This window comes from Thunnus maccoyii, chromosome 19 (genome assembly GCF_910596095.1).
Source record: "Thunnus maccoyii chromosome 19, fThuMac1.1, whole genome shotgun sequence".
Lineage (NCBI taxonomy): Eukaryota > Metazoa > Chordata > Actinopteri > Scombriformes > Scombridae > Thunnus > Thunnus maccoyii.
Genome location: NC_056551.1, coordinates 14,233,084 through 14,247,243, shown reverse-complemented (window position 1 = coordinate 14,247,243; position 14,160 = coordinate 14,233,084). Strand labels below are relative to the sequence as shown.

The following is a 14,160-nucleotide window of genomic DNA, read 5'->3' as shown; positions in this document are numbered from 1 at the left end:
GCACGTTGGGGTTTTCAAAAAGTTATCAAAATTCAAAAGATTTCTAAAATGACTCTATACAATTTTTGACAGTATAGTAAAAGATGTGACCCTGCAAAGGATAGGTGGGAATAGATAATGGATGGACAAGAGGTTTCTCGCATGTCGTAAGTTTATCAAAGGTGTTATAGTTACACCACTGTGTATATGATGATCCACTTCTTCAAAAATTTGATTTTAATCATTTATGAATGCAAAAATACTCATTCCAAGTCTTGGCTTTTGAAACAGAAACAATCTCAGGTCAAGGTCCATTTAACTCAGTTATTCTGAAGATTTCAACATAGCACATTACGGCAAAAATCCCCCGAATAAGTGATAACAAGATGATTATAATTCACATCAGCTGTATTCTCAATAATTCGTCTGTTTGTCAACACAGAGCAGCAGCTGCAAGCGCTGCAGCTTTTGCCACAAAAGTTAGTTTGGCTGTCTGATCCTGCTGAGAGTTGGAGTGGGTGATGTTGGGGTGGGAGGGGGTTGGGGGGAGTTAAAGCAAAAATAGAATGTGACATGTCCCCAAAATGAGTAAAAAAACATGTGATTTTGTTTTTTTGGTTAGATTTATTGAGACATTTCCTGTGTCATCTTTTTAGATTATCTCTACACTTTTTTTCCTTTTCATGGTGTTTTTTTCCCAGTTTTTAGAAAATGTATGTTTATTTTTGTTTATTACTGCACACACCACATTTTCCTGTTGTTTTTTTATTCTCTCTGTCTGTGGACATTAAATGGGCCATAATGCACCCTGAGGCTTGCATGTCCCCTGCTGCAGCCCAGTGTCTACAGAAGGGGAAAGGGAGGGGTGCATAAGGAGCTATACATAGAGAAAATAAAGTGCTATAGATTAAAACTGTGTTAAATAAACAAGATTCATATCTCTTATAGGCACGACATGTTCCAAAAAACAGCACCCATGACTACTTTGATAGGGCTACACCTGATAATAACTGTACAGAGTAACACTGACTCAGGATCGGTGACTACACTTAAGATGCACGGATGATAAAAAGGTAGCAGAAGAGTTAAAACAGGCTGATGCTGAAGGGGGGATGGGAGCGATGGAGTGAAGATACTTTGCTTTTCCCCGGAGCAGAGGAGACAGAGACACAGATGTCAGAGAACAAAAATTCCCCAGAGAGAAAGGAGGGCAAAAATCTGCTCATTTCCCAGCTTTACACTGCGAAACACTGTTCGTGAGAGCCTGAGTGTCTAATTGGCTCCGTATATTAACATCATTACATACTTTTGCCCTGCATCCCCGGACATCTGCTGTGAGAATTATAACCCTGGGTGTGCAGATGGGACGAGAGTGCGGGATTGTCACGTTTTTTTTCCTTTTGAAATGTGCTGCTATTATTGAGTAACCAACAGTCAAATATTCTGTTAAACTATGTTCACACCTTGGCATCATTATTACACTCAGATTATGTAACCATGTCATGATTTTTTTTAGTACAGGTAAAATAGAAATGTTTTCGACTCGTAGGGAAGAATCAGAAAGTTAAATTATTTTACTCAAGTTAAAATCAAATGAAGATAAAAATGGAAAATCATGTGCAGGGAGAGGAAAAATTGCCTTTTCCTCTACCTCTAACAATATCCACATTCACCTTATATTCATATATTCATATTTGTACAGTTATGACAACAAAACAAATGAAAATTATGAAACAGAGGCAAAAATCATCTTAAAACATACTCTGTATGACTTTAAGGAGGATGTAATTTTAACTAAATAAGGAAATGAGTCCATTCTTGGGACCGCTAATTGAAAACTGACCTCCCCTGGTGAGATGTTTGAAAAGATGAAGATGAGATGACTCTCTGGTTGAGAGAGAGTGAATCTGTGAATTAATTTAAAAACCAGAGATGAAATTATTTGTAAAATTTTAGCTTTTTTGTCTTTTTTTGATTGATTGAGTTATTTAAAATCATTTGGTTCATACACGCTGACATAAAACATGCATATATCATAAAAATAATTGCTTTAAAATAGTCATTTTATTTGACTTTTGATGATTTTCTAATCTTGTTCTGTTTTGCATGTCTGGCTGATGAATGAATGGTGCCTCAGTGTTAATTCAAAAAAGGTCATGTTACTATTTATAGCTTGAAAGACCTACAAACTACTGTAGTGTGTAAAATGATTTCACTTTGTCATCCTGTTTGTGTTATTCTTTGACCTTTTTACTCTTTCACTCACACATTTGCATGAATTTGCGTTATTGTTTGACTAATTTGCATTGGACAGGGTCTTTAAAATGTTTTTCTTTAATAAAGTTTTAAAGGCACATTTCAACTCTGTAGGAAACAGAGCAACTCTCTAATATGTCCCTCAGAAAGACCATTGTCCACTGACATTAATATCACAGCAGCCACTTGTTGAGTTTTGAGTGAATCTGTGTCAGTTTCAGTTTTTACTACGATCAAAACCACCTCTTTCCATATATTTAAATATTTGTTTTTGATAGTTAATTATGTTAATTAACTCTTAACAGAGACGTTCAAATGGTGTTTGAGTTTTTACTGTGATCAAGCAAAGAGGGGAAATGTTAATCAAGTGCTCATTATGCGAGAAATAATCTGCAGTGACGTGGGAATTAATGAACTTTGCGCGTGGACTGCGTGTGACACGCGGCAGCGCAACACTGTGCTGTCATCCAAACTTAGCTGAGCCCCCCGTGAAGCGTCAGACTGACCGTCTGGCTGCCAGATCAGACTGCACTTCACATTTTCTGCAAATGCTCGATCAGGTGGCTGCTGCTCCAACTTCATCACCGCAGACCGTGTAGTGGTGGTCTCGTGCGTGGATGTGGATTAGAGAAGGGGGGGTGGGGGTCCGACTGACTGATGCTGAACACCTGCACGTGGCGGAGGACTGCCTTCTTTTCCTTTACTCGACCTCCAGCCTCCAGCAGCTTCACTTCGCATGTCGAGCGACAGAAAGCCAACCATGAGCTCCTCTCTGCCCAAAAGCGAGTCGACCACTTCTCTGCTCAGATCATCGGGGCTCAACCGCAGGTCTGCGCACTCGGATCATGGTCCACACGGTCACCGCAGCCACCGCAGTCACCATCATCATCATCCCACCGGAGCTGGAGGCGGCGAGGATGCAAGTTGGACGGAGGAGTGCGAGACTAGTGCGCGGAGACCCCTCTGCCAACCAAGACACTCCGACTCTCGACATTTAGGTGATCACCGGGGACAGAAAAGCCAGTCTCACCGGCAGACGAGCCCCCTGGATGACGGTTACCATCAGGAGGATGTGAGGCACGGGACGAGTCGACATCAGAAAGAGCGCAGCAAGTCCTCCAGGTCCAAACACTCGCATCATCACCACGACTCCTCTCGAGGTGAGCTGCCTCCAGCGCATCACCAGAGCGGCTCCCGGCAGGACAGAAGGACCTCTCCAACTCCATCTTATCCCAAACAGGAAGACGATGCGGCTTTCTTCTTCGAGCCCCGGGAGAGAGTCATCACCGGGTCATCCTCCAGCCTCAACTCTGACACACCTGCAACAAGCGCACCTGTCCAGCCCGCATCCAGACGCACATCCAAAAGACTGAGCGCGACCCCGTCCGAGTACGACTCTACTCTTCACCCCATAGTGAAGTCAGTGTTTGGGCAGGTAAGCAGGCATGAGGAGAAAATTCAACTTTTGAAACAGACCTAAAAGTACATTCAAAGCACAACAAAAGCTGCGGAGAATGTAAAATTACACCAATCACATCAATATTATGGATTTGTTAAATTTGTTAATCATTCATCAAATCAACATTTGAGGGATTCTCCATATGAAATGCAACAAAAAGTCGATTTAAAAAGTGTCCTTCATCATATTGCTCAACGCTCACTTATGCACTGTTACATGTGAAGGTGTTTTGTCGTGTAGAACAGTGCAAAGGGAGAAATTTCAAGCTGTAAAGTAAATAAATCATCATCAGCAGCAGCAAGAATTAAGACTCAGAGCATTTAGTGGGAACTGATGCAAAATTTCGGTAAGATGTGTAAAACGAATGAAAGTCAGTCCATTACAAGTTTGTTATACTTACACCATACTGGGCTTTACAGAAACAGTCCAAGCTATTAATGAATACAGAAAATCAGCACAAAACTTATCAAATTGAGGACATTTTGGGAAAAGAAATTCAAAGTGAAATCCACCTCCACAGACATCTGGAGGTTAATTATTGGCTTTAGGTGAGGAAAAGGCTAGTATGGAAATAAAGAATTGTGACATGGGTATACAAAGTCCATGAAAAGGATAATAAGTTCAACATCAATAGAATAATACCTGTAAGATAATGAAAATTCTTGACATGAGATCTTCAAAAGCATTTTGAACAAAGTGAAAGTTTGTGATTCAGCTCTTTTTACTGCAGTTTGTTCGATTAACCGAAGCGTTGATGCTTATTAAGAGTTTAGTTCATTGGTGGACGGCAGGTGGAGGCTCACAGGTGAGATGCGGGTGAAGCTGGAACCTTATACGACTCGTTGAGCAGATTAAAAATGGATGTATGTTTTCAGTCCAAATCTGGCTCCTGTATGTATCTGGTATCCATCAGTTTTCACAGCAGGGGGGCTGCTGTCTGTCACGCATCCTGATATGAATGCAGCCTCTTTTATTGTGAGTGTCACCTGAGCAACGGCAGAGGGATCATCTTTCCCGCTGTGTGGAAAACTTTGCAGTGATGAGAGCTTGTCACTCACACACAACACGCACACACACACACACACACACACACACACACACTCACTCACACACACAGGTAAGTGATACACATTGAGGGAAGAAATTCTAATAAAATCTAAATGTCATTCACCCCAAAAACTTTTTCCTGATTCTGTGGTTGAGTACGGATCAGTGGCACATAAAGGGTGTATCTCTTCTTCCCTGCATCACCTGTTGACCTACTAATACATCAGCTTTCTTAAAGGCACCACATTTCCTCCTCTGATAACGCAGTTGTAGGTTGTCAGTTCTCTCCCTTCTTTTTTTTTCTTCTTCTTCTTCTTGTTTCATTTAAATCCTTCTCACAGTGTTGATGATAAAAAGCTCAAGCGGAGACAATTACCTCCGTGTGCACTAATGTGTTCCAGAAATAACTCCTCTCAATCCAGGTCAGAGCTTCAATCAGTCTTAGGGGTTCCAGTGAGGCAAAATCCATGCAGCAGTGTGCTATATTAAGTATCTAGAGCTGCTGACGTGTGTGGATATTTTGTCATTTCCATCCATTTAACATGAAAGAGATATCTAGCTTTGATACGTTCTGCATGTAAAATTCTTAAAGGAGACAGAGTCACCCAGTTTTCAAAGAGGACTAGTTTGTTTTCTGTGATGTTGTCACTGTGAATTTGTTAAATGACACTAGACGCAGCTGTCAATAGTCACAATGGATCTGTGAGTGGATGCCAGTTAGTTGTGTTTGTGCGAACGAAGCAGTGAGAAAAAGTGAGGGAGTGAATGTTTGTGTGTGAGAATGAAAAGAAATAAAACGATAAAAGAGCGTAAAAAAAAAAAAAAAAAAACAGAGACAGCTTGTGTATGCATGTTTTTGCACCTGCTCAGCATCTTACTCAAGCTGTTTCATTTCAGTTGATGCGACCACACAGTCATACTAACGCACCTTTAACGCTCCTTGAATAGACGTGGCAGCACAACGCAGAACGCAGGGTGAGATATTACACACTACAAACTCATCTCATATGTTTTATTATGTAACATCAAGATCTGCATAAAATCCATACAGAACTCATTTGCTGCCAGTGGAAGAGGTTAAAAATAGCACATCAAGACCTGATTATGAGAGACTGGAGGAGGGCAGAGCGGGGTTTTTTTCCCCCCCTTTCTTTCTTTCTTTCTTTCCTTTTTGTCTTAGCAAAAATATTCAAATCCTTTGGCAAACATGGTACCTGACAGAGCAAATTTGAGAACTGGTGAATAAAAGCCTGGCGTGTTCAAACGTGTTCCTCCAGGCTGCCAGCAATCACCAAAAAAAAGAAAAACAAAGAAAAGGCTAGTGTGGGGGTTAGAATAAGGACAAATGTGTTTTGCAGCTTAATGGTGATACAATGATTTTCCAAACTCACTCCTTTTTGCACATTCAAGACTTTAAACTGTCCAGGTTACACGACACACCTCCATTAAGGGCACAGCGTAAGCATTTTTTTTTTTGTACCAGTATACATTTTGTTTCTATTTTAGGTGATTCTGAATGATCATGAATGTCCTTGTATGACCTTGTTCTATGAACCATCACAGGGAGTCTGGAAGCGCAGTGCAGACCTGTTATTGAGAGAGGTCTGTTATCTACGGATGAGACATTGTTATTGAGGAAATTACACGTTTTTTTTTTTTTTAATTGAATTTAGATGAAAGGATGTGTATTAACCAGCAGAGGGAGCAAGTACCGTTTGTACTAATAGGTCTGAACTCAAAGAGTGTGTGTGTGTGTGTGAGGGAGAAAGGGAGAGATTGTCCATTGTATGTCACATCAGTGAGCCAGGAAAAGTGAAAGGGCAAGAAAAGAAAGTGAAGGAATCGGATAAATCGGGGGGAAGACAAAGGATAGAATAGGAATAGAGTGACTTTGCTGGCAGACCTGATGATTGTTATATAAGACAAAAACTCATCAACTCTCACTTCCCTGCTCCCACCTCACAGTTCTGAAGACAATGTGAGGAAATGTCTAAAAACACAGATTAGCTTTTCACTTCCTCGACCTGGGTTTCCTGTTACTCATTCGGCGCTCACAGCCGCTGACGTTTCCTGTCTGCCTTTCCCTTTTGCCCTTATTTATTTATTTTTTTGCTCTTGCAAAATCTCTCTTCCTCTTTTCCCTCTTTCCCCTCTGCCTGGATCACGCTGACCTTCATGACGTATGAGAGGGAATGAAAAGAGAGAAAAGAGGCAGAGAAACGCAAACTGCGTGCTTTAAAAAGAAAAAGAAAAAAAACGAGTAAATCAAGGAGGAAGATCTGAGAGGGAACGAGAGGAAAGAGTGTAGCATCATCGTATTCACCGCAGCATATGCCTCCAGTATGTCTAGAGTATAACAGGCTATTTTTAGACGCAGATGGATATTTTTATATCTGTGCTGGCACAGAAGGAGGTAGAAAATTCAGTCTTTGGTTAAATCCCTTTTGAGATGAGGATTAGGCAGTGAAATGTAAGAGTTGGTGTGCACAGTACGGCACACGCCGCAATGTTAAGCGTGTGTGTGATGATGCTAAATATTTATGGAGACCTGAGGCTGAAAGGGAAATGAGTGAGAGACACTGCAAGACAGGGATTGTGTGTGAGAAAGAGTGTAACACGAGACAGGGGACAAGGGGTAAATGAGTCAGAGGACAAACAGAGAAGGTTTAATTGACTTAAATGAGACATCAATATTTGTCCCCCCGCTGACGCATGAGATGTTGAAGTAGACTAACATCTGTTTGTACTATGTGAAATAACACTGAAATACCAGAATTATCTGCATGAAAATTTAAGTCTGATTTGAGTGAATGAATGAGCGGTAGGATAAAACTGTGACGTCTCAGCTTGAGCAGAAGAAGATGACGCAAATATGCATTGTATGTTTTTTCACTGGCCTCAAAGGTTTCAGATTAGACTGATGACAACAGAAACGTACGCACGCAGAAAAAAATCTCACGGTCACTTTATTTATCCCTTTGTCTTGTGCATCAGGATGCACTGTGATGTGAGCTTTAGAGAAACGACTCATTTGACCATGAAATGATTACATTTCATTCCACTTTGCAAATAAAAATAAGCACACAAAATCTTGACTAATAATAGTGCAAGAGCAATTCTCATTTTCATTAAAAAAAAAAGGGGGGTTGATGACGAATGCATGAGAGGTTGTTATTACATCAATCCCTTCCTTCCCCCTCCTACATCTCCCAGCTCATTCAACACACTTGATGGCAGTGGATGAAACAGGATTACATTTGACCTCAAAATCTTCATTAAATAGCAAAAGCAATTATTGATATTTCCTCTACGAATTAGCGTCCTGTCTAGCGTGTGCATATAGATTACTTTGCGTTGCATGTACAGTGAGTATGTTGCAAAACAATTGTTATTATTACAAATCATCCTAGTGGCTTCACCTCATGAGTCTGTGAAATATGATGTTTCGTATTTGATAATCACGTAATATTCAGTGTAAATTTCACCTGAGATGTTGGTGAAATGTGAGTGTGTAAGTAGTTATGTAAATGCGTAAAGTAAAATGTGCGTGTCTGTGTGTGTGTGAGAGAGAGACAGAGAGGGAGGGTGAGGGTGAAAGTGAAGGATGCAGCCCGAGAGAGGAGAGAGATGGATCTCATGCTCGTGCACACTCCAATCTGACATTATGAGAGCTGACGGCCCCTGTGTCTGACGTCTGATGTGTTCTGAAGTTCACAATGAGCCTCCGGTGAGAGGCTGGATGAATCATCCGCAGCACAGCACAGAGGAGCCGCAGAGAAATTGAATGGGAACGAGTTCCGAAAAGACTTTGGCGTGAATGTGTTTATTAAAATAGCAGAGAATAGACAAGGTCGAACATGAGAGAGGGAAACATGGATGTTCCTTACTGTTGCAACAGCCGTCATTAAGTTACCTCAGTAGAGAATGCTGCTGGTAGAAACATGAAACGAGGACTTATACAGCGTGATGTGGCTTGTAGTTTTAGACAGTGGTGGAAAAAGTACTTTTAGATCCTTTATTTTAGTAAAAGTAGCAATACTACAGTGTAAAATACAAGTAAAAGTCATACATTCATGTACAGAAGTATTAACAGCAAAATGTATCAAAAGTTCTCATTATGCAGAGTAGTTTCTTACTTGTGATGCAACCATATACAGTATGTATTATATTGATTGATTATTGTTACTGATGCATTAACATGGATGTAAAATTTTAATGTTGCAGCTGCTGGAGGTGGAGAATATTTTAACCTCTATATGAGTATATGCACCATGTTTTATGAGCTAATCATATTTTTCTTCTATGTAAAATCTTAATTGGCAAATATCTGTAAAAAAACAAAAAACAAAAAAAACTAAGATGCAGTAGAAGTATAAAGTAGCATAAGATGGAAATACCCCAAAAAGTTTAGGTATCTTGAAATTCTACTGAAGTACTTGTAGCAAATGTATAGTTTTACTTTTTACCACTAGTTTTAGAGATGTTTGATGTTTAGAAACCCTCACTTTCACTTTCATCATGCTTGACAATAAATGTGTGTGTGTGTGGATGATAGAGGGCATTTATGTGCCCGTCTGTGTGTTTTTGAATTTGCACATGTTGGTTTGCATCCTCGCCAGTACAGAATCCATGTGTCATTTCTTGCACATTTTTAGCTTTGATCTGAATCCAAGCCCTTCAAGCTTAACATGACTTTGTGATGCCTCTACATCTGTGTGTGTGTGTGTGAGAGAGAGAGAGAGAAAGAGAGAGAGAGAGAGAGAGACAGAGAGAGAGAGAGAGAGAGAGAGAGAGAGAGAGAGAGAGAGAGAGAAAGGGATGGATGGATGCTGGGGGTAGAGTTGGGAGAGATGCGGGAGAGTAGGGGGAGAGAGAGAGAGCGTGTGTTATATTTTTAGCTCCACAGCCCCACATCCGTGTGTGCTTAATCAAGTGTGTGTGAGTGTGTGTGTATGTGTATGTGTGTGTGTGTGTGCACGTGTGTGTGTGCGTGTTTGGATTAATGTCTCCAGCGTCTTGCTCAGGGGAAGGTAATGTGCTTGTCCGAACGAGCTTCTTCTGTCACATTCGCATAGATGGTTTAAAACTGTGGAGTGAGGGGGAGAGAGTGAGGGAAAAAAGAGCAAAAGACAGACAGACGGACAGAGAGAGAGAGAGGAAGCGAGGGAGAGAGAGAGGGTAAAGGGGAGGGAGGGAGGGAGGAAAGACACTGTAGGAGAGAGGATAGAATGAATAAGCAATCTTGCTTTTTCTACTCCTGGCGCTTGCATCTCGCTCTGATCACACGCATGCTTCCTCTCCCTCACTTATCTTTGTGTTGTTCTGATCTGTCCTTTGTTCTTGTTTACATATTTCCTCCTTTGTCTCAGCGTCCCTCCCCTCGTACCTCCCGGTGTCCTTGCCTCTGGGTCCATGCACACTCCTTCGTCCTCTCCCTCCTCTCCTCTCCTCTCCTCTCCTATGATATCTCTGCTCCTCTCTCTGCTTTTCTCCCAAATGTCCTCTTGTATTAGTCAATGACCCACTGAACCCTCTCTCCCTTTCTAATCACCCCTATTCCCATGCATGCCCGGGAACATATGCAAACACACATGCATACACGTGCACCTCCACAAAGGCACACTAACACAGACACAGTTAGAGAGAAAACATAAGACAAGAAGGATTTTTTTTTTTTTTTTTTTTTGCAATGGGCAACTCTGTAAAGTCGCTTAAAATTTTCACCAAGAAGGTAAGGTTTGCTCTGAGGTTTTTCACTTGGTTGTGGTCTCCTTGAATCCCCTGCATGTTTGTCTCCTGGTGTGTCCCCGACCTAACCGAAGGCTATTTGACTGGACCTGTGCTGACTGACCCTTGTGTACTATGACTGGGTATTCACTGCCAGGCTGTCTTGTGTGTTCTTTGTTTCTGGAGCCCGAGAACACGTCAGGATAGTAGAAAAAATATTTCAAGATAAGCATTGTGTCTCATGCTGTAGTTTCAGTCAATGTTCGCGAACATGGGAGTTTATAATCTTGACTATTGATGTCGGGCTTTGTTGACTTCCTTTAAAACTCATTCTGCATGTATTATATGGATTGCACTAAACTGGCAGTACTAATATGACATCCTCAGATGTAAGTTCCCTCTATGTGCAGCAGTGCATGACTGCTTTCCCTAGAAACCCATTTTAGCATCTCAGACAGGTCAGAGGAGTCGGTCAGTGCTGCTTGTGCTTGACCGCTGGGCTGAGGTGAAATCGGTGAATTTGGATCATATCACCAAACTTTAGAGTCAGTCAGATTACAACGTGATTACAAAGCCAGCAGACGATGCTACCCTGTTGAATGCACCTGCAGGATGAGATCAGTCAGTGGAAATATTGCAAACAGGTGTGCTGTTTCAACTAAGTCTATTAGCTCAATTGTATCACTAGTCAACATAAGTGCACAGTTGAGGAACAACGAACATTCAGAACCGTTTTATGCAAAAGCTCAAGATGATAACCGTCGCTCTTACAACGTATCTCTTACATCTGTTGTCCTCATCGTATCAGCGCGTGCTTGAATAGACTCTCAGCGTAGCAGGCATACAGTCCCGCAAATAGATTTTCCTTCACATCAGCAGCTGTACATCCTTGAGGAAGCACAATATGACAAGCAACTGTTGATGCCATCTGTGCAAAAAATGAGTTGGAGTGCTGGAGAAGTTCTTGCTTGACTTCAGCTTTTCTCTGACACTGTTTCAGATTTTTTCTTTCTTCTTTTTTTTTGGTTATATAACTGCTAGCGCGTGACTTTATAGTACTTTTCTGGCACGATATACCCGTAGACAGCCCTGCTCCATGCATCACTTGGTCAGATTACCCAGTGGGCATCCGTTCCTGTGGTGAGAACTGTAGGAATGCACGAACTGGCATTAGGACTGGCATGGTAACAGATGGAGTGTGAAGGTCATTTGTAGAGCATATATTACAGTGTGTATTTGCATGTAGTATATGTTTACATATTAATTTTTCATTATGTATGCATGTTGATGTCTTATGTTTACTGTAATAAGCATATGAAGATGGGTACTAGCTCATGTCGGAGAGATTTAAAGCAGCAGTAAAAATGGTCCCTTGGTAATTCATTATGACAGTGAGTCCACTCCACTCGCTTTTAGCCAGATTTTCCTCTGCTGAATTGGATTACATTGTGGTAAATGACCAATGTAGTCATGTTTTATTGACAATAAGAGTTGGTGAAGAGTATGAAGACAGAGTCCATTTTCTAAAAGTCTTTGTCTGTGTTTAGCCTTACAGTAGCTCTCTCTAATTCAAATATTAGTCAGCACAATGCTTGGACCATATTTGACTTTGTTTAGAGGAAGCTTTTTTTGTCCAGGCAGGCAGTATTCACTTTTTAATTAACCTCTGTAATTGGGATGACTGCTGTGAGAACGACTTTTGCCCTCTGGTTGACTGGCTAATTGGTAATTATAAATAAATGGCTGGATGAACTTTAGCCTGATCTTCTGGACAGCACAGTTATTGTCAAATGTGCATAAAAAATGTGTCACCATTGGAAAGATGCAAGTAACTATCCCAGCATGAGTTTTGTGGTTGATTATAAATGCTCTCATCAATCTTTTTGACAGCTTCATACCACCGGACACTGTATACTACTACTACTACTAACACATTTATTATTAGTATTGTTAGTTAGGATGCTGTCATAATGCTGTATTAAAGGGTTATTCCAGTTTATTACAATTTGTGTTTCTTAGTTCTGCCCATCATTGCTATTAGTTATGATATAATTATACTCACTAAAGTCAGTGCTGAGATCTGGGAATATGAAGACATTACTACAACAAAGTCTGATGGGGCAAGAAACAGTCGTAATGTTGGTAATAATTTCTAGTAGCAAAGAAAACTGTGTGCCCAACTACAGTAAGTATGATCTTAGCAATTACTGTGGTGGGTACAATGTTATTATAACCAACGGAAAGGATGGTGGTTAAAGACAATAACAGAGTAAAAAACTTAAAGAGAGTTTATGTGACGCTGTCAGATGGTTTGTGATATGAAAAGGGGCAATGCATTATTGCTAAGCAGTAACCTCCGCAATTGGCATTATCTGTTGCACATAAAAAATTTCTAGTGTTCTGTTGTGAAGGGTGGTGACCCTTGGAACAGATTCATGGATGGCATCAGTTGCTCTTGTCAAGAGATATTACCCCCCCTTCCCTCTGACTAAGGTGCTTTCCTCCATCATGACTGACCCGACTCCACACCTCTCTATGACTGACAGACATGTGTCTGTCACCTCTGATCCTGCTTTTGAAACCCTCCACACTCCCACCTCCATGTTGGCTCCTTGTTGACTCTATGCTGCCACAAACTGAGTCACAGTCTCTACCCCTGTTTTTGCCCCTGCTCCCATGTCTGGCCCCCCTGCCCCGGATGCTGCTTCAGGACCAAAAGAAGAACTACAAAGCAGTGCAGTCCTGTGAGGAGGGGGGCTCTGGGGGGGCCTATCTTGAGCCGCTAGTGGCCCTGGCCCAGAACGGAGCCAACATGCACAACGTGCTGGGGCCTGCATGCATCTTTCTACGCAAGGGCTTCGCTGAGAGCCGGCAGGCTGTACGTAAGTCCAGAAAATATCATGTGCATGCATGCAAAGAGATTATTACACAATACAGCACAAGCACAATAACGGAAACGAGTGATGAATGTAACGTCAGCACTTACAGCATGTAAAGACGCGTGGTGGAACTGAGAAGATGGTATTATGAGAATACAACGTTAAATCTTGTTTAGTATCGAATCTTCTTGATAGTTAGAATGCTAAATGCTTGGATGGTGTGTGTGTGTGTGTACTTATGCATGAGGGTGCATTACTCAAAAACATGGTGGACATTTGGAGCAAGGCAGAGGATTATTAAGGCAGGCGTTATGGAGATGGCAGAACTACTTCTCACATGGCCATTATTCCCCTTCATCTATTTCCAGCAGTGACAACATGAGTCAAGGTTTTGTTATGAATGAAAACAGTAATGAAATCCTCAGTGTAGAAGACCGTTTGTTTTACTGATTGTTCTGATGATGAGCTCTCAGATGGTTGTTCTTAATGGATGCAGAGGTTCAGATTTGAGTCATTACAATTATGGGCTTGCACATGAAGGAACTACTGTATTCTTGATAAGTTCAATCTTCTATTTTTCTATTGTCAATGCATTTTCACATTCGTCGGAAATGACAAGCTCTGTACCTATAAAGAGAAATTAATTTTACACACACATCTCTGCTACAGATACAGTAAATCATTTAGGTTCCTCTATACTGAAACAAATACGTGAGCTTATATTTTTATATTTATTCTGTTATTTTAATTAAGTTTTTTTTAGCAGTTTGTCCCAGAGTGCCAAGAGTCTGCATGTTTTCCTCCCATCCAAAC

At 41.1% G+C, this 14,160-nt stretch overlaps 1 protein-coding gene across 4 annotated transcripts in view; it reads left to right on the top strand.

The window, feature by feature from the left end:
- Positions 1-2,657: 2,657 nt before the first annotated feature.
- Positions 2,658-14,160, top strand: part of cabp1b (calcium binding protein 1b) — a 14,444-nt gene continuing 2,941 nt past the window's right edge. Inside the window, exons 1-2 of one of the 4 annotated variants that reach the window (XM_042394437.1) lie at positions 10,207-10,481; positions 13,179-13,346. In XM_042394437.1, the coding sequence (XP_042250371.1) occupies positions 10,431-10,481; positions 13,179-13,346 (219 nt within the window). In that variant the 5' untranslated portion in view covers positions 10,207-10,430. Of the gene's footprint in view, positions 3,671-10,206; positions 10,482-11,563; positions 11,609-12,778; positions 13,347-14,160 lie in introns of those variants that run through there. The other 3 variants (XM_042394436.1, XM_042394434.1, XM_042394435.1) reach the window with 3 other exon arrangements.